General features: G+C 32.3%; 7 protein-coding genes across 20 annotated transcripts; 5 read left to right on the top strand and 2 right to left on the bottom strand.

The window, feature by feature from the left end:
- The first annotated feature begins 121 nt into the window (after positions 1–121).
- Positions 122–5,197, top strand: LOC117156744 (clotting factor B). Of its 2 annotated transcripts, none has more exons than XM_033334049.2 (8): positions 122–720; positions 2,355–2,432; positions 2,616–2,929; positions 3,000–3,348; positions 3,438–3,733; positions 3,858–4,050; positions 4,134–4,411; positions 4,605–5,197. In XM_033334049.2, the coding sequence occupies exons 1-8, from the start codon at positions 680–682 to the stop codon at positions 4,898–4,900; spliced, it is 1,845 nt and encodes a 614-aa protein (XP_033189940.1). In that variant the 5' UTR covers positions 122–679; the 3' UTR covers positions 4,901–5,197. The 2 variants fall into 2 exon arrangements, with proteins under 2 accessions (XP_033189940.1, XP_033189950.1); XM_033334059.2 differs by having other exon boundaries at positions 2,606–2,929.
- Positions 5,198–5,285: 88 nt separating this feature from the next.
- Positions 5,286–7,509, top strand: LOC117156814 (uncharacterized). 2 transcript variants are annotated; one of them, XM_076620519.1, is made up of 6 exons: positions 5,286–5,682; positions 5,742–5,860; positions 5,928–6,253; positions 6,349–6,511; positions 6,605–6,692; positions 6,914–7,509. In XM_076620519.1, exons 1-6 carry the CDS (start codon positions 5,604–5,606, stop codon positions 6,925–6,927), a joined length of 789 nt encoding a protein of 262 aa, XP_076476634.1. In that variant the 5' UTR covers positions 5,286–5,603; the 3' UTR covers positions 6,928–7,509. The 2 variants fall into 2 exon arrangements, with proteins under 2 accessions (XP_076476634.1, XP_076476631.1); XM_076620516.1 differs by having other exon boundaries at positions 6,605–7,509.
- Positions 7,510–7,875: 366 nt separating this feature from the next.
- eIF2Balpha (eukaryotic translation initiation factor 2B subunit alpha) lies at positions 7,876–9,901 on the top strand. 2 transcript variants are annotated; one of them, XM_076620621.1, is made up of 8 exons: positions 7,876–7,894; positions 8,409–8,510; positions 8,577–8,716; positions 8,857–8,973; positions 9,052–9,164; positions 9,244–9,388; positions 9,462–9,587; positions 9,675–9,901. In XM_076620621.1, the coding sequence occupies exons 2-8, from the start codon at positions 8,465–8,467 to the stop codon at positions 9,822–9,824; spliced, it is 837 nt and encodes a 278-aa protein (XP_076476736.1). In that variant the 5' UTR covers positions 7,876–7,894; positions 8,409–8,464; the 3' UTR covers positions 9,825–9,901. The 2 variants fall into 2 exon arrangements, with proteins under 2 accessions (XP_076476736.1, XP_033190015.1); XM_033334124.2 differs by lacking the exon at positions 7,876–7,894 and adding an exon at positions 8,048–8,348.
- Positions 9,902–9,914: 13 nt separating this feature from the next.
- Positions 9,915–16,011, bottom strand: FER (tyrosine-protein kinase Fer). 5 transcript variants are annotated; one of them, XM_033333825.2, is made up of 15 exons: positions 15,494–16,011; positions 15,211–15,384; positions 15,031–15,127; positions 14,773–14,968; positions 14,437–14,574; positions 14,151–14,360; positions 13,864–14,047; positions 13,526–13,696; positions 12,952–13,179; positions 12,678–12,854; positions 12,268–12,481; positions 12,008–12,160; positions 11,782–11,904; positions 11,583–11,705; positions 9,915–11,445 (listed from the first exon to the last, which is right to left on the bottom strand). In XM_033333825.2, exons 1-15 carry the CDS (start codon positions 15,704–15,706, stop codon positions 11,303–11,305), a joined length of 2,544 nt encoding a protein of 847 aa, XP_033189716.1. In that variant the 5' UTR covers positions 15,707–16,011; the 3' UTR covers positions 9,915–11,302. The 5 variants fall into 5 exon arrangements, with proteins under 5 accessions (XP_033189716.1, XP_033189734.1, XP_033189726.1 ...); XM_033333843.2 differs by having other exon boundaries at positions 12,074–12,160; XM_033333835.2 differs by having other exon boundaries at positions 12,705–12,854.
- Positions 16,012–16,346: 335 nt separating this feature from the next.
- ND-MLRQ (NADH dehydrogenase (ubiquinone) MLRQ subunit) lies at positions 16,347–17,245 on the top strand. 2 transcript variants are annotated; one of them, XM_033334162.2, is made up of 4 exons: positions 16,347–16,441; positions 16,507–16,593; positions 16,659–16,805; positions 16,985–17,245. In XM_033334162.2, exons 2-4 carry the CDS (start codon positions 16,543–16,545, stop codon positions 17,036–17,038), a joined length of 252 nt encoding a protein of 83 aa, XP_033190053.1. In that variant the 5' UTR covers positions 16,347–16,441; positions 16,507–16,542; the 3' UTR covers positions 17,039–17,245. The 2 variants fall into 2 exon arrangements, with proteins under 2 accessions (XP_033190053.1, XP_033190067.1); XM_033334176.2 differs by lacking the exon at positions 16,347–16,441 and having other exon boundaries at positions 16,452–16,593.
- Positions 17,246–17,589: 344 nt separating this feature from the next.
- On the top strand, positions 17,590–19,539 carry Ppcs (phosphopantothenoylcysteine synthetase). 2 transcript variants are annotated; one of them, XM_033334106.2, is made up of 7 exons: positions 17,590–17,873; positions 18,068–18,244; positions 18,320–18,450; positions 18,536–18,633; positions 18,712–18,926; positions 19,009–19,191; positions 19,274–19,539. In XM_033334106.2, the coding sequence occupies exons 2-7, from the start codon at positions 18,116–18,118 to the stop codon at positions 19,457–19,459; spliced, it is 942 nt and encodes a 313-aa protein (XP_033189997.2). In that variant the 5' UTR covers positions 17,590–17,873; positions 18,068–18,115; the 3' UTR covers positions 19,460–19,539. The 2 variants fall into 2 exon arrangements, with proteins under 2 accessions (XP_033189997.2, XP_033190006.1); XM_033334115.2 differs by having other exon boundaries at positions 17,591–17,873; positions 19,278–19,419.
- An 87-nt stretch (positions 19,540–19,626) lies between these two features.
- Vps16A (vacuolar protein sorting 16) lies at positions 19,627–24,144 on the bottom strand. 5 transcript variants are annotated; one of them, XM_033333885.2, is made up of 17 exons: positions 23,750–24,144; positions 23,456–23,642; positions 23,248–23,376; positions 22,996–23,140; positions 22,785–22,912; positions 22,525–22,706; positions 22,077–22,449; positions 21,826–21,953; positions 21,606–21,750; positions 21,399–21,533; positions 21,144–21,305; positions 20,913–21,062; positions 20,566–20,813; positions 20,386–20,482; positions 20,174–20,277; positions 19,929–20,103; positions 19,627–19,849 (listed from the first exon to the last, which is right to left on the bottom strand). In XM_033333885.2, the coding sequence occupies exons 1-16, from the start codon at positions 23,803–23,805 to the stop codon at positions 19,965–19,967; spliced, it is 2,508 nt and encodes an 835-aa protein (XP_033189776.1). In that variant the 5' UTR covers positions 23,806–24,144; the 3' UTR covers positions 19,627–19,849; positions 19,929–19,964. The 5 variants fall into 5 exon arrangements, with proteins under 5 accessions (XP_033189776.1, XP_033189768.1, XP_033189785.1 ...); XM_033333877.2 differs by having other exon boundaries at positions 19,627–20,103; XM_033333894.2 differs by lacking the exon at positions 23,750–24,144 and having other exon boundaries at positions 19,627–20,103; positions 23,460–23,599.
- Positions 24,145–24,867: the final 723 nt, after the last annotated feature.

The raw sequence follows: 24,867 nt of genomic DNA, 5'->3' as shown, positions 1-24,867 counted from the left end.
ATATTCACGCGAGACAGTCTCTTTTTGATCGGCGGATTGCATTCAAAACACGAGACTTTCGAACTGTTAGTGATGAAATGGATAGTTTATCGGAACTGAAACGAGTTGCTCACGTTATATGGTATTTGGTGCGTAGTCATTGTATCGCGATAGATAGCAAAAGGAGAACGAGTAGAAATACACGACAGAGGAGAACACTTTCCCTCGGTCGAAAAGTCATGGATGGCGGTTCCCATGAAAGAAGAAAAGAGAAAAGACCGAGAGAATGGGTGAGAGTGAGGGAATAATTTCATCGGGAACGAAGTATGTCGAGGTCTTTTCACGGTCAGTCATCGTGAACAAGGTTTATCGCGTATAATCGTGATTGTACGATTCGATGATTTCCTTCCTCCGCTTGAATTTTTTCATTTGGCCCCTCCCCCCTCTTTTTCGATCCTTCTCAACCCCCTCCATCGCCATGTCATCCTTTCCCTCCTTGTTTTCGCTACCTTATTTCCGCTCCCCTCTTTCACGTCCCCCTCCAACCCCTCGGTGGAGCTCGATAGACGATGAACAATCCGCCGGTAGTCTCGCGAACGCGATAACTTTGTTAAAATAGTTAAACGTGCGTTTCCGATCGCGGATGTTGAGTGTGGTAACGATAAAAAAGCGTGGAATGTCTGTAAAAAGGATCGGTTGAATGTTTTCTCTGGATCAGGATGTCGTCGTCCACCGTTTTGAGTAAGTTTTCTGTCTTTAAATACGTGGTTCAAGCATGGTAACGCGGGAACGGGCGCCCGCTGTCATTCAACTTTGTGAACGATACTTATTCCTTATCGAACGTTTAACGATGTCGATCATCGATAGAAGAACATCGATAGAAGAACAAAGCAAAAGATCGAACTTCATTCGAGAATTTCGCGATATGTATTCGCATGGTAAAATCAAGAACATCGATTCGTATTTTATCGCGTCACGTTAACGCGCGAAAACTTTTAAACCACTTTACTTTAAATTTAAACTTTTATTCTCGACTTTTCAAACGCTAACAAATTAGGAATCATTTTCACGTGTCCCAGTTACACATTGTTTGATGACGACGCTACGCGATACTTGTGTTAGATTAGAAATTATACCAGGGATCGTTAATTCTCATTTGTTAGTGATCAAGGTGTGTCTCTGTTGAGCAATTCGTACGATGTGAGCCAAAGGGGCGCGTAAAAGAACGCGCATCGCTACAATATGCAAGGAAATGTTTTACAATGCTGTACGATGTGAAATGTTAAATTAAATCGATACATACATGACACTTTTATGTTTTGTACTCGTCGATGAACACAAAGGTATCGTTGGCTATAAACTTGAAAAAAGGACGGTGTAATATTTCATGAGATAAGAAGAAAGTAACGACGATGATCAGCGATCTTGGATGATCAGCTCTTCTCTCGGTTGTGTTATCGTAGGAGAGTGTAGCACGAGCTTGGTGATGAATCAGTGAATGGAAGGAAGGCACACTTTCTCGTCGAGCAACTTTCACCATCGATGAAATCCGTGTGCGTAGACCGATGATTCCAAAAACGTTCGCTTGATCGTTCGCTTTCTTTTGTCCTCCTCTTGAGAAAAAGTTTCAAGGAAGCGGCGCGCATCGTTTACAAGCAATAACCTTGAATCACTTGTCACGAGTTTCAGCGATTTTTCTAATCTAATCCCGAGTAAGAACTCTGATAGCGGTGTAATAATATTTTAAAATACAACATTCTAATGCAACAGATTCGCGAAACTAAACAAGTTTCACCAATGGCTTCGTTACGCTTCCGATTCGATTTCACGGTGAATCGAGTTACCTTCTTCTTCTACGCTGCCAACACGCTTTTCCTATCGATTTTACTTTTAGACTCGCGATTGAAACTCGAGAAATTGTGTTAATAGGTTATCGACGTAATCGGGCAATATGTTATTCGACAAGCTTATGTTGTATACCGGATAGCGTGATTAACAAATTTTCAAATATAATGACGTTAACGTCGTCATCAAATACTATGTTTGAAGAAAGCAGCGTATAACGCTAGCGGTAAATATTCGGTTTTACGATAATTACACCGCTTACATTTTAGATCTTAATTCATTGGAACGCGGTACAGTACGGTACAGTACGGTAGATGATGAGTCGCTGATTTGTCTGACAATAATTTTTCGAAAAGAAACTATTAATCGATCGGTCAAATGGCGAATTTATTTTCAGTTTCCGTTTCTGTTAAATTACAGTATTCCTTGTAGAAGAAAAAGGGAGATAGATTCTATTGTAATTGATGCTTACAGAATACTACCTACTAGTTCTATTGTATGCTATCTGCTGATATACACGAATGTTTCAGAATTGTGCACAGTATGGAGTTTGCTAACGAGTTCCTGGTCATACACCGAACAAATCGCCCACTATCGTTATCATACCGGTAAGTAACGGATCTCATCATAAATCTGCCATGTTGTTGTGTGATGTAAAGCTACATATATACATATTGGGAGAAACGAAATCTCGAATTGACCCGTTCAGATACGAATTCGTTTACATACGCGCGTATACATGTAGCATTGTAATAACATGTACGCGATATGAACGATACAGCATCGAATAGATACGGATCATCTGAAAAGTTTGTGATACCAATGCGAGGATGGAGTGAAACGGATGGATGGGATAGCAGTTATTCGCAAAGGTCACCTCCTGCAATTTTTCGGAGGAACACACACATTAGACCTTATGTAAGGTTAGCGAAAGTCGAACAGGAACGAGAACAACCGGATCCATTGGTTACGATCACTGAAACTTTGGGTGCTTTAAACACTGTCGGCAGTTACATCGTCAATATGACCAGAGGTATGGAGAATTCGAGTTACCCGCCAAAGGAATTACCATCGGCTATATACACTATCTCGAAGAATATTTTAGGTAAGATTTTGAAGTAAAATAATCTCTTATTTTTAACGAATCTACACGATTCTGTCATGCTCGTTTTTAGGACGCAACGTAACAGATAGCATTGCACCGTTAGTTCGAGGAGTAGCTCTGCCTTTGCGACCTATACCGACCGGCAGTTCCTCCTCCTCCTCCTCCTCCTCTCCTTCCTCCTCCTTCTCTTCTTCTTCCGCGATTGAGATCAACCAGGAGAGTAAGGAAAAAGAATCTGTGATACCGTCGGTCGGCTGCACCACGGCGGACGGTTACCCCGGAAAGTGTCAAGATTTGAGTAATTGTCCTCAACTGTTGCTAGATTTGACCAAACTCAGACAGTCATTATGCTTCAAAAGTTTATTCGTTCCGGGAGTCTGTTGTCAATCGACGGATAAAATTGACACCAATGGGACGAGGTAAATAGAACGATCAGATGCCACCACATAAGGGGGCTTGTGTCCGTTGTATATGATTTTGATACTTTCAACCGATTTGAAATTTTTAGTCCGATAGTCGGTACGATCTCAACCTCGGGGATCGAATCAGCTGTACATCCACCATCGCGACCACCAATCCGTCCGACGAAACCACATCAAACTCCTCGACCAATACCGCTGTTTCCCGTTGCCTCTGCTACCACGGTTACGACCGCGCCGACGAATCTCCCCGGGCTGTTAACTACAGAATTCGTCCCTGTATCCTCCCCCGTTGTCGACTTATCAGTGAACCATTCAAACAATTTCTTTGGTTCTTCTACCACCGGCGGCACTATCGATACTAATTTCATACAGGACGACGAAGGTAAACGATCACAGCACGTTAATGAATATATAAATTACATAAACCGTATGTGTGCGTGCGCGCGTGTATGTGTAGAAACGAATTAGAAAAGCGATAGCAACGTATAAATTGTTTTCCTCGATAGAATGTGGAGTAAGGAATTCGGGTAAGTATCGAGTAGTCGGAGGAGAGGAAGCTCTTCCTGGACGTTGGCCTTGGATGGCGGCCATATTCTTGCATGGCTCGAAACGCACGGAATTTTGGTGTGGTGGATCTCTTATCGGACCGCGGTATATTCTTACCGCGGCCCATTGTACGCGCGATCACCGTCAACGGCCGTAAGTTGCTCGTTCGTAAGTAAACGTATTCATATTTTCTACTGGAAAACGGATAAAATAGCGGCTTTCGAACGTTTGTATAGATTTGCCGCGAGACAATTCACTGTGCGTCTCGGGGATATTGACCTTGAAAGAAACGACGAACCATCCGCCCCAGAAACCTACGCGGTCAAGCAAATTCACGCACATCCAAAATTTTCTCGTGTTGGATTTTACAATGACATTGCGGTTCTCGAACTGACTAGGATCGTTCGAAAATCTCCTTATGTTATACCGATCTGTCTGCCGCCAGTACATTATCGAAAAGAGCGATTTGCTGGCGCAAGGCCGACTGTAGTCGGATGGGGTACAACTTACTACGGTATGTACATATCTGTCATATTTCACTTTTTATTTTTTATTCGTGCACTTTTATTCGTTTTACGTAATACTACTAACACATACTGCTTAATCGTAGCATGCAAGTATGCATCTATTCCTCTTTTGGTATCATATTCCTTTGAATAAATCTTTCAATCTTCTTGAGAATCGAATCGGCTCGTCTTTTCCGACAGGTGGGAAAGAAAGCACGGTACAAAGACAAGCGGTGCTACCAGTATGGAGGAACGAAGATTGCAACGCAGCTTACTTTCAACCAATTACCAGTAATTTTCTATGCGCTGGTTACAGTCAAGGTGGCAAAGACGCTTGTCAAGGGGATTCCGGTGGTCCGCTTATGCTTAGAGCTGACGGCAGATGGATTCAAATCGGTATCGTTTCATTCGGCAACAAATGTGGAGAACCCGGATATCCGGGAGTATATACGCGTGTCACCGAATATATAGACTGGATTAGAAGTAATTTAAATTAAGAGCGAGAAACTTCCGATCCTTGCTAAAATGAATTTGTACTTTCAAGTTCCAAATGCTCGGTATGATATTTTTTTATGGTAATACGATATTGTTTGTATACCTCTGATTGTGAGTGCCAAGAATCCTTATTTATACGTACCCTGTCTATATTATTATATATGCACTAACGTGAACAGGTATAGCAGAAATATGCATATACCCGTGCATTTGTGTTATAATTCTCACTTATATTATAATTATTGTATATACGTGCGCACACTTACGCATAGTTTAATAAATTATATGTATAAATTAAATTTACCTACTTACTATTATAATATGATGAGCACTGCATGAACTTAGCTGCGATCTCTTAATTGTCAGTTTTTCGATTGTTTCAGCTTGGGTGAATCATTCATTTATACCAATTTATACCAATTATCTATCTAACCGCCAATCGCTCGTTTATTTATCTAGAATTACACGATTCGTTTTTACAATGTATCCTTAATTTCTTTCGATCTTGGAAAATTTTCTACATCTGTAAGTCGCCTTTCGTTACTATAGCATATTGTAATCGATCATGTTTTTAAACTACATGTATGTATATGTACATGCATTACATGGAAGAAATATTTTCGACTCGATTTTCCATTCAATCTTTCATTTTGATGTTCGACAAAACGACGACCATAGTAATATGAAATACTTCAACATTTCGGAATGAAAAGTAAAAGTACTTCGGTTCAAAATTTTGGAAATTTCGTCGAACAAATGATTGATGAAGCATTAGAAAATAATGGTTAGTAGCTCAGTGTAGTAGCTAACAGTGTCTTTTAACAACGTTTAAATCTATTATAGAGCAAATGACACAGTTCCATCGAATGATCTATAAGAAATGGAATATCAAGAAATTATCCGAGTTAGAGAATACCGAATGGATGCGAAATGAAAATAAATCGTTAGAATCAGATAAACAGGTATCAACGAGTAATGAGTAAAAGTTTTACAATATTTGTGGACAAATTTTGAGTTTTCAAATTTTAGAACATATCGGCAACGGTCGCGCATCGTAGATCACGCCGTCACAAACATAAGCGATCCCCCTTAATGATCTTTTGTAAAATACCTACGAGTGAAAGAAACTTGATGGGGCAATCGTTAACGATGCAAGCACACAACTCAGTTTCAATCGTTAAGAAACAATCTACTACTAACAAAAGCGACAATTTCAGTGAACTAAATGACATTAATTTCGGTGATACTAAAATTGTCGAACTTTGGAAGAATTCGACAAAACGAGCGACGGATGAATTGCAAATTGCGACAAACAATGTTCTCGCGAAAGCCTGCAAATCTGATCGTATCCACGGGTTATTATTTCACTGAATAAAATTTCTTCAAATATATTTATATATTTTTAGAGAATTTTAATTATATATATATTTGCTTAAAAAATAAAATACAGATTAGTCAAGCAACAACAAAGTAGGAGAAAGTTATCCTTCGAAGACTGGAAAGATAAAAAAACCGTTATATATCAGCAGATACTTAGAAAAATAGAAACCGAACGGCAGCGGAAGTTACTTGAAAATTTGGCAAATATGAAATGGAAAAAAGTAATACGGCAGGTGTAGATTATAATCCATTCTATAATTTTTTTGTCAAGTTCCCCGTAATATTATTAAACAATTTTATTTATTTATTTTTTGTTTTTTACTTAGGCACAAATACGCAAAAAGCAGGAAGATAAATATCGTCAAAAGCAGAAATTATTTCGTAGAAAACACTTTGAAACGACTAAACGAACAGGTGCGATAGTAAAATCTAATTGTGATAGCATCCATGAAGCACAAATTATCAATGAATGTGTTTTGTATACGCCGAAAAATCAAAAAGAAATAAAATTGGATAAAGAAAAAAGAATCGTATCGAATATTATGCAGTAAAATCTTTTAGATATAATATCTACACCATTACAAAAAGGGGAGATAAGGGGAAGATGAGGAAGAAATGATTTTTGTACTTTTCAGGGGATCAAAATTGAATAGCGCAGCAAGTAACGGTCGAAAGAATAAAACAGTTTTGATGGAGGATTCTATGGAAAACATTAAATTCTATTTTTGGTTAAATCAATTGAATTGTGCTCTTCATAAGAAGTATTTACGCGAACGCCGACATCTTGTACGATCATTTTATTGTCAACCTTTCTATTACGGGAGTGCAACACCTTATATCAAATAATTATAATTATAAACGCATATTTCAAATCTTTTGTGTCATTCGTCTATGGAAAATGTACTGGTGAAATTACATATAAAACTTCAAATCTCAGGATAATATAATCTCTCTTTTTCCCTCTCTCTCCATCATTACTATCATAAAAATTTTAGATTTATTTAACACCATGTTTAAGAGTTGATGGCAAGCTTCGTATATAAAGCTCTATGCTGGCCTGGGATTATTTGCAAACCTATTTATAATTGGAAACATTGTAAAGATGCTCTCATAAATATAAATAATAGCTAAATCAAACGGAATTTATCGTATTAAATTAAAAACTCATCTTAATATATCGTTTCTCCAGTTATTCTATAAACATCCCTTTCTTATAGATCAGCTGTAACAAATAAAGCGGTACAGTATACTGATTTTCAGTATTGTATACATATATACTATATTGTATACACATATACAAGCATAATTTATCATTTTTAGCATTCTTTAACTTTTGTTCTAACATTTCCATTCATACAATCTAATGCTTTAAAATAAACTTTAGATTGTAACTTTTAAATTGTAATATCTATAACATGTTTAAACTCATTTTATCTTTATACCTAATAATATTTACAAATATAATAAGTAAGCGTGCGTTCTCAACGAAGTCAAATACATACTACTTTTAAATGTAAAAATTTGTTTTTAAAATTAAACTCTACACTAGAAAGTGTAAATTCTTCTAACCTCAGACACGTTTTGTCAGTGTTATTTACAAATTTTTCCAATTCAAAGTACGACTACTATATTTATTACCAAGTACTACATATTTATTTAATATTTGGCATCTGTTTGTTTTATATTTGTAACCCAATGAAAAACTTAAATATTCGTCATTTAATAATATCGTTGTATATGAAAAAAAATATACTCAATTATCAAATTTATATAAGTGTGACATAGTTCAATGAACCAAATACATATACATACATGTACACCAGATTCTTATAGGATTTTCTTGTTCGCACTTATCTGGAGTTTTATTTGTTTTTACTTACCTTTACAATTTTAATAATATTACAATTCATTTAATGTAAAAAATTTGTGGTGTGAATATGTAACGCATTATTAATCATATATTTAAGCATATGAACATTAACATTAACCTAAACCGAGCAAGTGATATGTTATTTTGATCGGAAATAAAAAGTATCTGTAATATTTGAGCAAACATTATGGAAAAGGAAGGTAACTTATTTCAATATAATAAATTAACAAAATAATTATACGTACGATTTCTTTTCTTAGAAATCTGTCAATACTTCAATGGCATCATCAAAAATGAAAAAGATGTTTCTGCTGGGATGGCTGCTATACGCACATTACTAAAAGTTTTGCAATATTCAAAATGTAAGAATATATTAATATACTTTTAAAGAAAACATATCTGTATTATACATTTATCTTTTTTTACAGCTGAAACAGTTCAAGAACTCAGGTATTGTCTGCAAAATGCAATAGATGCGATGAGATCCACTGAAAATCCTGTAACTGCTATTGCATCTGGCAGTGAATTATTCCTTCGTTTTATAACTTTGGCTACATTAGATACTCCTGTAAGGATATTATTGTACAATTTGTTAGGATTCCTTGTTTCATGTCAGTCCTTTTCCCTTTGTTTTTTGTTATCTTATTTTACAAGTACATTTAAAATCTGCAGTCATATTGATCGTTGTTCTATATTATTTGATATTAGTCATTTGCAGAATGCAAGGGTATCATGCTTCATAGAGGGAAGATGTTTTATGAGAAATTAGTAGCTGCCAGAGGAAAAGTAGCAAAAGTTGCAGCACACTTTATTAAGGATGGTTCTGTAATTTTATTTGTTTTATAATTTCTTTTTTTTAAGATCCCTCTTGATTCCCAATTATAATATTACATTTTGTTTTAGAAAATACTTACTCATTCAAAGTCTAGAGTTGTATTGCAAGCAATGAAGGGAGCTGTTGAAAGTAATAAAATATTTGAAGTATATGTAACATGTTCTTCTCCAGATAATAGTGGGTATGTATTCTTATAATAACTTAAAATGCTTGTTTATGTATAATATGTTTGTTTTCTTTTCATGTTTACCAATGGGCAGGCAGGAAATGTGTCAAAATTTGACAGATTTAGGTGTATCTTGCACATTAATATTAGATTCTGCAATGGGATATGTTATGGAACAAGTTGATATGGTTATGGTAGGAGCAGAAGGGGTCGCAGAAAGTGGAGGTGTCATTAATAAGGTGTATTAGAGTTTCCTTAGTTGATTATTAACATTGTGAATTCTCATTTTCATGTAATACTTTGCATTTGTAGGTTGGCACATATACAATGGCAATGTGTGCTAAAGAAGTAAAAAAACCATTTTATGTATTAACGGAGAGTTTCAAATTTTCAAGAATATATCCATTAAATCAAGTCGATCTTCCAAATGAATTTAAGGTAGTGTGCTAAAATTTTCCCAGTTGTTTCTAATTAAGATATAGTACATATTTAAGGATTTGTTTTTTATTGTCTTTTTCTGTACAGTATACAGCAAGCACGTTAAAAAAGGACTTACGGAAAGAACATCCATTAGTTGATTATACACCTCCACATTATATCAGCCTCTTATTTACTGATTTAGGTATATTAACACCTTCAGCTGTAAGTGATGAACTTATTAAATTATACTTGTAAAAAATTGTAATTTCGTACAGATGATTTTAATAAGAATATAGATAGAAATAAAAATACTTAAATGGTAACAATAACAAGTATTTAAACACCTTAACAATAAAAATTCAAACTTTATAAAAGGCTTCCATACAAGTTTTATTAATTTTTAAAATAATATTGAGTATTGTAGAATAACAACACATTCGTTTTCCTTTTTAAATCGCAACTCGGAATAACATATAATAAAGCATATAAACAATGATATAATACAACAGAGTTTAACTGTTTTGAACATTTATAAATTCTCCACTAGTTATGACTTTACAGAGGATAACTTACGCATTTCGCACAATACATACATGTATAAGATATCTATAGGCATAATTTTAATATTAAACATGATATTATCTAACACGTCTCAATAGTTAAGCGTACACCGTGTATTGAACAGCAATAACTAATAAATTCTGTGACTTTTGATAAAAATAAAAAAAATTGTAAGTTCCTTATATATTAATAAGTTATGTATTATAAAAATCAAATTTTTTAAAAATTTGGAACTTCGTTACATGTATAAATAATGTTACAAAACTTTTATATTTATAGTTTCGAATTAATGAAATATGTTTAGTATGCTTATTGCGAAAATCTGTTCTGAATGAATTTGAGACCTAACATTCTTTATTTCACCGATCAATACTGATTATTAAAATTGAATTATTATTTGGACGGATAAATAATATAAGGAATTTTATGGCAGAACTGTTAATATAAAAATCAAGAACATGAACAATAGAAAATGTATCGGTATTGGGTCATCCTGAAAATACTCGGAGTTTTTAAATCTTCCATTTTGACAGAAATACCCAATACAATTTTATATACTATTATATCAGAGTACGATACATATTCACACTTCCTATTCACAATATATATAAATACAATGCAAAAGTAAAAATATCAATGGTTCACTATGAAAATGTCAAATGTCGTTTGATTCAATGTTCGATTGAATTTCGGTGAAATGTTATACATTTTAAATCCAAATACAATCAATTTATTCTGGAATGCTAGTGCATGGAAAGAATGATGTACTTTAAGACAAATAATGAGAAATAGTGATGTGTACAAACGAATATCATAATAAAGCAAATTGGTAATTACTAAAATACAGTTCCTTTTTTCTTAGTGGAATTTAGATATTCAGCATTTTATAGGTATTTATAATAAGGAGAATATTATTACCTGTAAAATTTATTGTCATTCAATTGAGTTCAAGGCCTTTTCTTTTAAATTTTCTGAAAACATAAATCATTGCGTTGCTTGAGATTTTCATAGCAAATCAAAGATATATCATATGTATACGTCTTAATGAGCATCATTTTTTAAAGCTCATAATCGGAGATATTATAAGACTTGTATAAGAAAATCGAGAGCTACAATAAACAATATGAGAAAAATATTATTCATAACACAGCTTAGCACCGACATAAAATTATTTATAAATACGCTTGAGAAAGCGTCTCAACAACAGTATATATTTGATCGAAATGAGGACGCTTCTCCGGTTCATATTCCCAACATCGTAACATTAAACGATATATTTCATCGGGTGTATTTTCTGGTGCTGGCATTCGATAACCTAAGAACGGAAAGAGAAATTTTTATTTAAGTTCTACATGTAAAATACTTTATGTATATGTTTATGAGTATAGTTAATACTCAATAGTAATAATCATAATAATGAAAGTGTAATAAGGACTATGACGCAAACATTACCTGCATCTATCTTTTCACGAGCTTGAGAATTAGACATTCCACTATAAGGATTTCCACCTTTAGAAAATATCTCCCACATTAAGATTCCATAACTCCACACATCACAAAGCGACGTATATTTACCTATAGAAAATATTACAGTGAAAAATAGTATTAGAATCCTAAATATACATCTAACACACAATATCTTTTCAACTACCAAAATTTAATGCCTCTGGCGCAGTCCATTTAATTGGAATTTGTTTCATACCATCTGATACTATATACTCTTCTTCTTCTCGTGACATTCCGAAATCTGATATTTTTACTATAGATTCATATCCTAAAGATAAAATATATTATACTTGGTATTTTTACAATTCATATGTCTTGCGTAAATAATTTTTATAATAACTAAAAATATGTTCACATACACACACATTTACCTACGAGACAGTTTCGAGCAGCCAAGTCCCTATGAATACAATATTTAGATTCCAAATAGCGCATACCTGCAGCTGCATCTTTACACATTCGAAGTTGTTCTTGTTGCGTAATAGTATTAGCATTTTTTCTTAAATAAGTTAACAGGGAACCACCTATCATACATATTAATTTGATATCAACAAACAATTGTACTCCACAATTTGAAAAATATTTAACTCTAAATATTTAATTCCAAAATAGATTAATTTATTGAATATACCAGGTACTAATTCCATAACAATCATAATAGGTTGTTTTTGGACACAAATTCCTATAAGCTTTACTATATTGGGATGATCGTATTGCTTCAATATTCGTCCTTCTTGTAAGAATTTACGTTTTTGTTCATCCGGTAACGTTACTTTGCAAGTTTTTACAGCCACTTCAGTCTTACAAGTTTTCAACTGCGCTTTATATACATCTCCAAAGTTACCCTAAAAATATACAATCTTTTACAATTGAACATCTATTTTTATTCTATGTATATAAACTTTTTGAAATGACAAGTTTTCTAAATTAGGCGAAATTCATATTAATTCAACTTAAAGTTAGCTATCAATTACTTATAAGATTTCGAGTCGTTTAAAAAACTAAAGTAACTTCTTTTTTCTTTAAATTTCAATCATATACCCGTCCTATCTTTTCTAGGAGAATTACATCGTCGTTATTGAGTTCCCAACGTTCACGTAAAATTGGTGTTTTGAGAATAGCTCCAGATCGACTAGTCACTGGCAATCCGGATAACCATTGGTGCCTGATTAATTCTTGAATCGATGGAAATGTAGGACCTTCGAATCTGTAATGCCCCTAAAATTAATAAATATACATACAATTTGTTTCTGTGCCCTTTGAATTATATGAAGTGAATTATATTACATAATTAAAAACGCAACAGATTGCTTACTTCAGGAGTAGTTTGTACAATGAAATGTTTATGTCCATCCCAGCAAACAGATAAAACTATTTGGCATTCATCATTTCGTGTTGTTTCGCGTACTAAGAAATCTCCTTCAGTTACGAGTAATCTCACAACTTCTTCTCTTGGTAACACACCATGAAACCACTCTTCCTCCATAAGATCACCACTTCCATTTCCCTTTTGACTTGTTAAATGCGATATCCCACGGAATGTCTATAACATACACATAACATATTCCATCTAAAAAGTAAAACAGAACACATCTAGAATATGAGATATCATCCTTCCTCTTGTCTATTTTAATTATTATCATTAAAACGCATCGCAAATGTTAGTTTAGGATCACAATCGAATGCAATTTATTTGCATAATAAGATAAACATGCTTAATATTAAAAGTCACACACAAAATATTACTAATTTAATTATAAACGTTTTATAACACATGTATATTCCTGTATAAACATATGTATAACATTGTAAAGATAAAAAAGAAGCGATTACGCATGAAATACGTTTATATTCGTACAACAAATGGATAACATATGAAAAAAACATACAACTGGTAGAGTATTATCTGCTTTTGAGGTAGGACCTTCGCTACTCGATCTAATTGTTCCATCTTTTGTGTCGTTTATTATCGGTAACGATTTGAAGGGAGATCTAAATATTGTCATGAACCGTTGATTTCTTCGTAATGTAAACAGACCAATATCTGCAACTGTATTTTTCTGCAAGGGCAGTGATGCTAGCTAAATCTATTAATCCTCCAGAAACAAATAGTTTTGTATTGAAAAACTATTTTGCAGTAGAACAGTTTTCAACATTCTTGGAAGAAATACCCATAATATTTATAGAAATATCTACTACTTGACTTGATTGATATTGTTCTTATTACCTTACTAATAGAAGGCGAATCAGCGAAAGAGCTTTCCATTGAAAGATCATATCCAAGTGGTAATTCTTCGCAACCTAATTCATTTAAGGCAGCTCTAATAACATCCACTTGCCGCTGAAGTCTCTTTTCTTGACAACGTAATCGCAATTCTTCTCTTTCACGGGAGTAATCCAAAATTGATATTCTAACGTACAACAAAAAAATAGAAAAAGAGTAAAATAAATCCATTTTAATACTAGTAATATAATAACATTTAGACATTATTTATGAACACAATATATTCTTACTTAGAATCGCTATTGTTCTCTGATGGATATGGTGGGTTTTGTCGACTCTGTTGAGTTGCTTTCAAAGAAGTTTCCAATTCTGTTAGCCTATTTCTTAACCAATCTATAGTCAAATTATCTACTGTTAATTTATTTGGCAACAATTTTCCTGATGTATCATCTACAAGGTTCTCATCGAAAATAAATCTTATCGGTGACGCTGGTCGTGTTCTGTATCGAACATTAACAAATTATTAATATTATTCACATTAAACTGTAATGATAAAAATAAGTCTGAAATGAATACCTGTGCTTCCCTATAAAATCCCTGTACTCTTCTACAGGCTTTACAGAATCAACAGCTTTTTGCATTCGCCGATGTATCTCTTGAAATTTATCTGTCGTAAAATCAGAATATTTCACTATGTCCTGAAGTATGGTTTTCCTATCATGCAAAAAACAAGGTTTTAATATTTGCGGTATAATGTATGTCGTTGATGGAATAATCATTATTAATTTTTACCTTTTCTATCAGCATATGCTTGCATAAAAATTTCACATAAAATGTGTTAACAATTTATAGAATAAAACAGAAATATATAATAAATTCTTTTAGAATCTAGAATCAAGAAGATGCTCTTACCATGATGTTATAAACTCTTGATGAATCGCTTGTTGTCGGTGAAGCAAACTGGGTAAGTAACAAGTTCTGAGGTCATGTTCACACTCTGTTACAGCACCCAAAAGCAATACGTATTCATTGTGGGTAAGATGAAGTTTCCTACAGGCTTTCTGATATTTTTCTCTTACTTCATCCAATTTTCTGCCAACTCTGCCGGCTGAACAGATAACATGAGCGACAATAAACAAATTTAGATTAATAGCCAGTATAAATACTTACACTTGACATAATGTTCTTCAAAACGGGATCTCATCAATTTGTACATTTCTAAATTCTTCTGATATTCCAGCTTTTTCCTGGCAACATCTTCAGTCAACTAGATTATGCAATAAACATACAATAAATAAAACGATAGGTATTTGTTTTTAGTATAGAACTTTCTTGTTGCTTGCTCTCTACCTGTTGAAATTGATTATTCAACCACGTTTGCTCCTCCTGATACACTTTTCTAGCTCGTCTTCTTTCAGAATATAATGTCATAATGTGTTCAACTACTATAGCTTCGATCGAATCTGCCTGCTGCTTGATTAATTTTGCAGTCTGATCGATAGAGTCCATAATATCTCTCCAGCTCTACAATACATTACCAAATAAGCAAATGTTTCTAAGGAGCCACTGTAAATTCTTGAAAAAAAAATTATGGACTTCAACTGTAAATTTAGTTTGAATTTCGAGGGAGTACCTGCGCTATTAGACTACCAACAAGATCCTCGTTACGTTCAATCTTCTTCCCTTGCATAGTCAGGGAGGAGATTGTCGAAGCATATTCACGGTCTGATTTAACTTTAATCGTTAAACACCGTCTCATCGTTTCCAGAAGCTTAATTTCAGCATCTTGACGGGCAAGTAATGCCTCGTGTGATGACTGTCCTTGTAAACTCGTAGAGAAACCCATCCCGCTTATCGTGTACAACTAAAAATCGCCGTCTTACCGACTTCTTTAGACGTGTCACGAACAAAAATTCATTCTTACGCTAGACGAATGCAATGACATTAATGGTAGCAGACAATCTAATAAACTTGAATGAATCATTTATCGAAATACCACATCGCAAACAAAAGTTCATATGCACATTATTTAATTAAAGTTCCATATATCTCTGCGGCTCAGTTGGCTGAGATCAACACTTATATTTATACAGTCCACAGACCTCAAACTGCAAAAATTTACTTTTATTTCTGAAATACCGCCATGAAACCACAAATAAAATAGACGACCAATTCAAGTTCGATGAAAATGAAACGAACCAGTAGTATAATATATCATGAATGCGTTAAAGCTTTGACCAATAGCTTATGTGTTTTACACATATATATACACATGTATACTATGAACTCCGCGAATAACATAAGAGAATTTCATTTTAATTTTTGTGTATTCAACAAAAATCTAAAATTCTATGCAAAATAAACTATAGTATTACTATAGTATACAATGTGATTAATAATTTGACAATTCTTTGAAAATTATTAATTGTAATATGTAATGCATTAAAAAGTATTGCAGTGTTAATCTATATTGACTTTATTATCGATGCTTAAAATGCTATAGGTTCGTTTTCATAAAAGTTTCATTCAGAATTCGAAATTTGCACATTGCACTCTCTATATTGATCTGTATCATACTCCAGTAAGTACGTAGTATGTTAACGAGTAAGAGTTAAGAGTTCGATTTTTATGTACGGTTTATTTTAGCGTAGTGCCTGGCCTCTATTTTAGTACTACAGCAAGATGGCTAAAATGCAAGGTCTTTCATGGCAAACCTTTAAAAAGAATTCGATGGTACGTAAAAGATCATGGCCGAAGAATCATATGGCAAGGAAATATAATTATTTATTTCTCTTTAGTTAGCTCCGCTGTTCTTTTGTATCGGATTCGGAGCATTGTTCTCATCGGGTTATTTATTACGTCTGGCTTTTCGGAGCCCCGATGTTACTTGGAATACTAGAAAAAATCCTGAGCCATGGAACGAATATAAAAACAAAGAATATAAGGTATGTTATATCAATAATAATGAAAATAATAAAAATGATATGTAACTAATAAAATAGATGATATTTAAATCCCATTGTGTCAAGTCAACCATATAAAATATTGCCTGATAGTTATTTTAAGCGATTAATTACAATCCAAAATTTGCATAATTACTAAATTTCTTAATTTTTATTTTCAGTTCATATCGGTTCAAGATAGGTCTAAGTACTATGCTTCACCTCCAGAGTACTAAAAAGCATGTTCTTTGCTAAATTAGTGCTAGTTAGAGAAAGTTAAATGAAATTGAATTAACTTGTAATATACATATGTATGTAGATGATTCTCAATTATGATAGTTATTATTATTATACTGTAAGTGATAATTAACAACACTGTCAAATTATAAATACATTGTATACATAAAATTTAAGTGGTAAATAATATTTAAATACGAAATAAACATTTATATATATATATATATTATTTCCTATGACAATCTTAATAATCGTTGTATTTGTTAAGAAGTATATATTTTAAATAACTATAAAGTATAACATTTTTTAGTATATATTAAATTATGCAAATAATAATCTGAATAAGGTTACGGTACTTAATCAATGGTTAGGAATAGTACGGCCATGCGAATAGTCATGACAGATATGTTTGAAATATCTTGTGATAATGTAACAGAACATTCTTATCGATTATACACATGTTCGTGTTAAATTACTGAACGTATCGCAAGAGAGCGCTACGTCGATACCGAGCTAGCTATCATTCTTTTCTTCGTTAATAATAACTAAATTCGTCGAACCGCTTGAATAATTATATTCTTTGAATTCATATATATGTATATATGTATACACACACATGTATATGTATATATATACACATAAAGTATTATTTAAGCTGCAAAGTTTCCGAATTTGGGGAACAAATTTCTCGTATCTGAAATAAATTTGTATTTGCCAATACATGTGTTCCACGTGATAATGACATGGCTTATTTAAGAGCGCGCAAAAAATGTTTCCACATAATACTACTTATGTTCTAAGAAGAACGTGATACGCTTGTACCAATTAGTATAGGTAAGGCTTAATACGTTTCATAAATGCATTCTATAATACTTAATTAAAATATAATTGTTTCCAATAATAATAAATATTTCTTTTATTAACATATTCTATATTTATCATTTATTTTATGATTTATATATGCAATTCAGTGTGTAAATTTTAAAATTTTTTAAAGATATAGTTTGAAATTTATTCATTTGATTTAGATAATAGAAAATATTTAACAGTTGTGTAAAAAGTTTATATATAAAAATATGGATACAACTTGGGAGGATTTTTATGCTAAACACCCACCACCTCAAGACTTTAATCAGAATGAAATATTATTGAAAGCATTTGTAGAACGACAATTGAAGAGAAATAATAAAGTCGTGTTAGTAACAGTGAGTATTTGCTTTTCCACCATTATATATTGTATAGATATTGTTATTTGAAATTAGTACGCATCAATTTTATAGAGCGGGGGTACAACGATACCTTTAGAACACAATACGGTAAGATTCGTTGACAATTTTAGCGCAGGGACAAGGGGGTCTGCATCTACGGAATATTTCCTAGAAAATGGATATGCTGTAATTTTTATGCATAGGTATTTTATACCAATACATACTTAAAAACATATTATACACTTATATACTTTATTACTTATTTATATGTAATTTACCTATTTGCAGGGTTAATTCTCTGGAACCTTTTTCAAGACATTTTAAGGGTCAGAAATTTTTGGATATGTTGGAGATCAATGAACAAAGTGGGGAAAGCACGATCACAGGTATATATATTTCCTGTAGATTGCCAAAAAAAATTGTATAACAATGCATATAAATGCTCATAATATGGTTGTTTTCAGTCTTACCACAATATAGAGAAAACGTGATAAAAGTATTACACAAATATAAAGAAACTTTGAATCAAGATAAATTATTGCAACTCACTTTCACTACGCTTTCTGAATATCTTTGGCTTCTTCGATCTGCCTGTCAAGCATTAGCTTGTCTTAAAAATAAAGCAATTTTGTATCTTGCAGCTGCAGTTTCAGATTTCTATATCCCATCTAATGAATTGGTACACAAGTTTAAAATTTTCTATTAATTTTCTATATTCATGCACGCATACACATGTATATAAATGATTTTTAAATTTCCAGTCCTTTCACAAAATTTCTTCTAGTGGACCGCCAACAATATCTCTACAGTTAGTGCCAAAAATATTAGCTCCTCTCGTAAGTTTGTGGGTTCCAGAGGCTTTTGTAATATCTTTTAAATTAGAAACTGATGAAAGTCTTCTAATTTCAAAAGCAAGAAATGCACTAAATAAGTACAAACACAACGTGAGTAATAACAATGAAATAAGTAGTATAGTAAAAAGTGAATAAATTTATTTTTTTACACATATTGCAATTTTTTTTCTAGTTAGTTATAGGAAACATGTTGCATACTCGAAAACAAGAAGTTACGATTGTCAGTCAAGAGAATAATGATGTTATTTCTCTTACTAACGAGCAATTAAATAAAGGTGAAGAAATCGAACAATCGATTGTCAGTATTCTCATTGATAAACACAGAACTTTTATACAATCTACCAAACAATGTAATTAATGTATATCTTGTCTATATATATTCAATTAATAAAACGCATTTTAATGTAAACAATATTGAATAAATATTACTCAATTCTATTTTCTTTTATTATTGATAACTAATGATTAACAGTTCATTATTAAATTGGTAAGTGTTGTTATTTTAGTGAAATTTTAAAAAATGAATAAAAAGTATTAACTTTTATTTTTTGTATAATATTATTTACATGTTAAAATAAATATAGTCTTACGTGACGCATGCACTCATCCATACACATAGTTATTTAATTTTTTGAGGCTAAACAATGTACATATGTATTCGTTCAGCGTGAATCACTAATGTGAACGAAAACAATTTCAAATGACTATCGTTACAACATGTTCTACAGAGGGCTTAATTTCGAATCGTCTAAAACCATACATTTATGGATTGACGTAAATCTATTTGGATAGTTACTTTTTTATAGAATATAGATAACAGTACTTACTGTACGATTCAGGACTAAATTAAATGTAATAGGATATCAATTTTTAAGACTTGTTATATACATATTAATTTTATCAATTAATTGCCTATCTGTAGTTTCGCACTGACCTAGTAAGTAAGTTAACGCATTAACATCTTTTTGTTCTATCGCCGTTTGAACGGCCTCGTTCATCATTCTATAAGAATATATTATTTCATTATATTGTTCGAGATCGTGAAATAAATAATTTACGTGAGTTTACCTACTTTAATTTAACTAAGTATTTTACTTTTAATTCGTCCCTTACTTTAGGTAAATATTTTTTCGCTTCCCTTTCTTCATTATATTTTAAACATTGGTCTATAAAAGGCTAGAATAAGTGGGAAAATATATATTTAGTAACAAAGTATTTTTAAATAAAAATTATATATCGATATGAATAAGTAAATTCTATTTAATACTTTGAGATATTGGTTACCTCATAACCAATAGGGGATTTTTTACTTTTGGAAAATTTTTCCAATTCGTTCCATACGCCCTGCTCGGCCAAACATTGTATTCGTAACCACCAATATCTAAAGAAGATAAAGAAATTTTTTACTCTTCATACATCGATAGTAATATAAAAGAAAATATCTTTAAAAAATATAGACTGTACCTTCGATCCGATATTTTATACTCTGATCTTAATTTATCAGCTAATTTGTATTCATTGCGCAATAGTAATACTTTTACAGTATCCTGAAGTGGTTTCCCTACAATCGGTTTCTTTAATACATCTTCCATGGACCTTTGATAGCGCAATAATTTTATTTGTTCTTCTGTCAAAGCTGCATTAGTATCGTTACGAGCTAACTTGAAATTCTCCTGTGCAGATTGTAATAATGCTTCTCTTGACATCGTATTCTAAAATGTATCATAAATTTTGATGTGAAGTAATGAAATATGTGGATGCTTCTAGACGATCGAGTATATAATATTATAATTATATTGATTTTTGTAAACCTTTCGCTGATAACTCTCGGTAATGAACCATATCGCTTGAGAATGAAAATCATCATATTGATTATAAATATCGCGAAGTGTTTCTCGATTATGATTTTGACAGTATTTGATGTATAAAGCCATAGCTAAAGGACAGTGCATTATGGACATCTGTAGGGAATGAGCCCAATGAGAAATATATTAAGAATCGAATTTCTACCTCTACTGGATCGATTGATAATAAAATGTTACCTGAAAATCACCGAGTGGCATGTTCTCCCTGAGATGAAGTATTACGGTATAAACCAAATCTGTATTTCCACTTTCAACGGCTTTACGTAAAGCGGCTCTTTCTTCACCAAGCGTTAATAAAAGTGGCACTTGTTGATGTGCACGTGGTTCGTAATCAATCAGCTAGAAACAATATATAAGAGTGTAACATATGATAATATATTAGACGAAACAAAGAACTGCTTAACAATTAGTTGTTTAATAATAACGATCTACTTTAATTGCTAGTTGTTTTCGGCCGCAGTCGGCTGCTCTTCTTGCAATTTCGCTATAAGAAACACCAGGCGCGTAGCCTAATTTATCAGCTATTTCTTCTGCTATTTGTTCCTTATCTAATTGCGTTTGTTTTACCTATTACAAGAAAATTTATTCGTATAGATATCGTAGACGATCGAGCAAGTGAAACTAAACAACAAATGTTACTTTATAGCAAGCCCAATGAGCTAATATTCGACTTTCTCCATCGATCTCTGGTAACTGAAGATGCCGTGCAATTTGTATACTTAGATAGTAATGCCTTCTTGCAACGAGTCTATCCAATAACACTTGACTCGTGAGAATAGTGAATCTGTCATCATTAAGGCATTGTATTACATCATTGAAGGCGATAAAATTAAAAGAAAGATATTAAATGAAAGGATACTGTGTATATGTTAGTGGAATTCCAATTGCGGGGTGCCTTACTGCATTTAAAACTCTTAAAGTTCGACACATGTTGACGTAATACTCAGGATTAATTGTTTTACTAAATCCTTTCCCGAATTTAGCAGCCTAGAAGTATTGATACAAGGAATATACATTCATAAATATGTACATATTTATATCGTAGAAGTAAGAATAGAAAGAAGGAGAACAAGAAGAAGAACAATAACAAATAACAGTTAAAGATTTTACCCTCATTAAAAGCTTTTGTGTTTCAAAATCAAATTCATGGCCAGCTCCATCGATGCAAGCTTTTATTGCAGGATCTAATTTATCTTTGACTAAATCCATGTAACTATCAGCTTTGTGACTCCTTTTTTGAAACTGTTTAGAAGCTTCCAATAAATAAGACGCAGGATCGGTTGAATTAATTCGAAATATTTTTTGAACGACATTCGGTACTTTTTGTATCATTTCATGAGAAGAACCAGATAATACACGTACACCATCAATCTCTGTAATAAGATGTACCGGTCCATCGTACGTATATATTATGGTTTCGGCTGTTCGTCCGATTACCATTACGGTACTATTCCAACTACATATTACAGCTTCTGTTCCACACCTGTAAATTCTTGTATAAATATCATTGAGTCGTTTTATCATGATATTATATAAAAAATAATGTAAACATATTAACCATGCTATGTTTTCTAAAGGCTCTTTCATATTTGTATAATGTTCACAATATTTTTCATTGAAATCTATAGTACCCATGTACAAATGCCCAGTATCCGTATAAAGAGCGATATGACGATTGTTTCCAGACACTGCCATGGCGACTATAGTGAACACTTTATTGTGTCTGGTAAAAAGGTTGTCCTAGAAATATAAAATTGTTTGAAACATTAAAAACGCATTTCTCTTTGTCTCTCAACATTCAAAGTTTTTATATTATACAAATGGTATATGAGTTGCAGTTTGATGAGACTGATGTATCACAAATATCCCATCTCTGTTCGATAATATCACACGTGTTTCTCTATCGCAATGAACTAAACACCAGCATTCAATTTGCCCGCCATATCCTGAAGGGTAAAGAAACATTAATATTACAGACCAGTTTATTGGATTAATCAGTAGTGTAAGAAAATATGTTTTATCTACTTACTAGGAATTTCAGATATTTGTCTAACTTTTGGTTCAACTATATTATTCACTAGAAATATACGATTAGTAGATGTCAGAACTGCAATACCAGTTCCACTGTAACTGACAAAAAATTTTGCTTCTACAACCTTAGTATCTTTTACTTCCTGTCACAAAAAAATATCAACACAATCAGAATATTTTAGAGAAACGATCTCCACATATTTTAATTAGCTACAAATTATAAGTATAAATCTAGGTATAAATATCATACGTTTCCCATACTAAAAGCATGTTGATATGTTCCAAACATATCATATATATGAACCATGCCATCGTCTTCTACGCATAGTAATTCTTCTTGTTGAGACCAGCCCAAAAGAATTAGTTGCCCACCACTCCACTAAAAGAAATGACAATCATAATCATGATATAGTAAAAAAGATAAATTTAAAATAGAAAATAGCTTTTGAAACTTTTACTTGCAACTTGGCTGTTAGTTTTCCAGAAGATGTGTATAAATATATCGTAGGCTTATTCGCTCCTTGAACTTTCACCAATTTCTTAGAATTTCTGGTGACTGCGATAGAACCTCCATAAGGAGCTGCCACTAACACATTATTACTTGATACTTCGTCTTGGAAAGATAACGGATACAATTCAAATTTTCTAAAAAATAAATAATTTTCATGAATAATGGAGTTGTTTTCTTTCTTCCTCTGTTTCTTGTTTACACAGTACCATTTCGATACCATAACTTTATACTGTTATATTACCTAAAATAGATGTCTCGACCCAAAGGAAACCAATCGGCGGTTAACATTGCTAACATTTTTATAAACAACAAAACTCGATCCTTATTCTAATCAAATGCTTTAATTCATGGATTTTGTCCTAATAGTAAAGAATAACGTAAAAACAAATATGTAAAATTACAGCTGCGTCCACGGTCATATACATAATAACAATAATACACAAGTCTGACAATAACACTCGTTCAATTTTTGGTGGAAGTTGTGGGATATGTCATCATTTTGATGTATATTAGTTCTCTTATTAGCCGCATGGCGCTAACACAAAATTCCTAACGCACATGTGCGTTTGGCGACCAATACGCTGTTCCGTGATGAACAACAGAAGCTATCACTAGGCTGCTACACATTTGAAAAAAGAGATAAGTAGAGAGTAAACAAAAGCGCTTAAGTATACGATCATGATTGTAATTTCGAGAAAAATTTATAATGAAGGTGTCTTGTATTAGATGCAATTAGAGGAGCTTATAGTTTTCATTTTTATGTACATATTATTAAATTTCATAACTTTATATGATAACTATAATATGTACAAGTGAAAATATGTATAATATTTATAAGAGAAAAAATTACGAAAAAAATAATTGAGTCAAAAATATTATTTATACCATGTTAGCTATTTTCATATTGCGTACAAAATATTTTTTATAGCGTAATAATTAAAAGAAATATTTAGATAAAATAAACTGTAACTAACGTAATTATAAGTTTTTAATAAACTAGATTGAACGTAGATTCACGTAAAGTGGTGCGCGATGCGCAAGAGATACACATATATAGAAAAAACTATATTGTCACATACACCTTATATAGATATGTTTATTTTATTTTAATATTTTTTCTGTGTTAAGTGGTCTGAACTTGTAATAAAAAAGAAGGGATCTAAATGTGCAACACTTTTTTCAAGACCATCGTTTTGTGTACCTTTTCCTATGTAATTTTCCTTCAAAATGCCTGTAATTGTTATGTTCAGGTAACTAATTAAGGAATGGTTTGACACTAAGATATTAACCTTATTTTTATTATTAAGAAAGCTATTTCTTATTAATTAAAAGTTATTTCTTATAAGTATAAAGTTATTC

The sequence above is a fragment of the Bombus vancouverensis genome, chromosome 8, assembly GCF_051014615.1.
Source record: "Bombus vancouverensis nearcticus chromosome 8, iyBomVanc1_principal, whole genome shotgun sequence".
Taxonomy (NCBI): domain Eukaryota; kingdom Metazoa; phylum Arthropoda; class Insecta; order Hymenoptera; family Apidae; genus Bombus; species Bombus vancouverensis.
This window is presented reverse-complemented; position numbering and strand designations above follow the sequence as displayed.

Coding starts and splice junctions, on each gene's coding strand:
- LOC117156744 (XM_033334049.2), top strand. CDS start 680: ATGTTTTCTCTGGATCAGGATGTCGTCGTCCACCGTTTTGA. Junction 721..2,354: donor GTCGTCGTCCACCGTTTTGA/GTAAGTTTTCTG, acceptor CGAATGTTTCAG/AATTGTGCACAGTATGGAGT. Junction 2,433..2,615: donor CCACTATCGTTATCATACCG/GTAAGTAACGGA, acceptor AGCATCGAATAG/ATACGGATCATCTGAAAAGT.
- LOC117156814 (XM_076620516.1), top strand. CDS start 5,604: ATGAAAAGTAAAAGTACTTCGGTTCAAAATTTTGGAAATTTCGTCGAA. Junction 6,254..6,348: donor AAATCTGATCGTATCCACGG/GTTATTATTTCA, acceptor AATAAAATACAG/ATTAGTCAAGCAACAACAAA. Junction 6,512..6,604: donor GGAAAAAAGTAATACGGCAG/GTGTAGATTATA, acceptor TTTTTTACTTAG/GCACAAATACGCAAAAAGCA.
- eIF2Balpha (XM_033334124.2), top strand. Junction 8,974..9,051: donor ACTTTATTAAGGATGGTTCT/GTAATTTTATTT, acceptor ATTTTGTTTTAG/AAAATACTTACTCATTCAAA. Junction 9,165..9,243: donor TCTTCTCCAGATAATAGTGG/GTATGTATTCTT, acceptor ACCAATGGGCAG/GCAGGAAATGTGTCAAAATT.
- FER (XM_033333825.2), bottom strand. CDS start 15,706: ATGGGTTTCTCTACGAGTTTACAAGGACAGTCATCACACGAGGCATTA. Junction 14,969..15,030: donor TGAAGAACATTATGTCAAGT/GTAAGTATTTAT, acceptor TTATCTGTTCAG/CCGGCAGAGTTGGCAGAAAA. Junction 12,855..12,951: donor TTGTACAAACTACTCCTGAA/GTAAGCAATCTG, acceptor TATTAATTTTAG/GGGCATTACAGATTCGAAGG.
- ND-MLRQ (XM_033334162.2), top strand. CDS start 16,543: ATGGCTAAAATGCAAGGTCTTTCATGGCAAACCTTTAAAAAGAATTCG. Junction 16,594..16,658: donor CCTTTAAAAAGAATTCGATG/GTACGTAAAAGA, acceptor ATTTCTCTTTAG/TTAGCTCCGCTGTTCTTTTG. Junction 16,806..16,984: donor ATAAAAACAAAGAATATAAG/GTATGTTATATC, acceptor TTTTATTTTCAG/TTCATATCGGTTCAAGATAG.
- Ppcs (XM_033334106.2), top strand. CDS start 18,116: ATGGATACAACTTGGGAGGATTTTTATGCTAAACACCCACCACCTCAA. Junction 18,245..18,319: donor ATAAAGTCGTGTTAGTAACA/GTGAGTATTTGC, acceptor TCAATTTTATAG/AGCGGGGGTACAACGATACC. Junction 18,634..18,711: donor TGGGGAAAGCACGATCACAG/GTATATATATTT, acceptor GGTTGTTTTCAG/TCTTACCACAATATAGAGAA.
- Vps16A (XM_033333877.2), bottom strand. CDS start 23,805: ATGTTAGCAATGTTAACCGCCGATTGGTTTCCTTTGGGTCGAGACATC. Junction 20,278..20,385: donor AATCCCCTATTGGTTATGAG/GTAACCAATATC, acceptor CACTTATTCTAG/CCTTTTATAGACCAATGTTT. Junction 20,104..20,173: donor AAATACTTAGTTAAATTAAA/GTAGGTAAACTC, acceptor ATATTCTTATAG/AATGATGAACGAGGCCGTTC.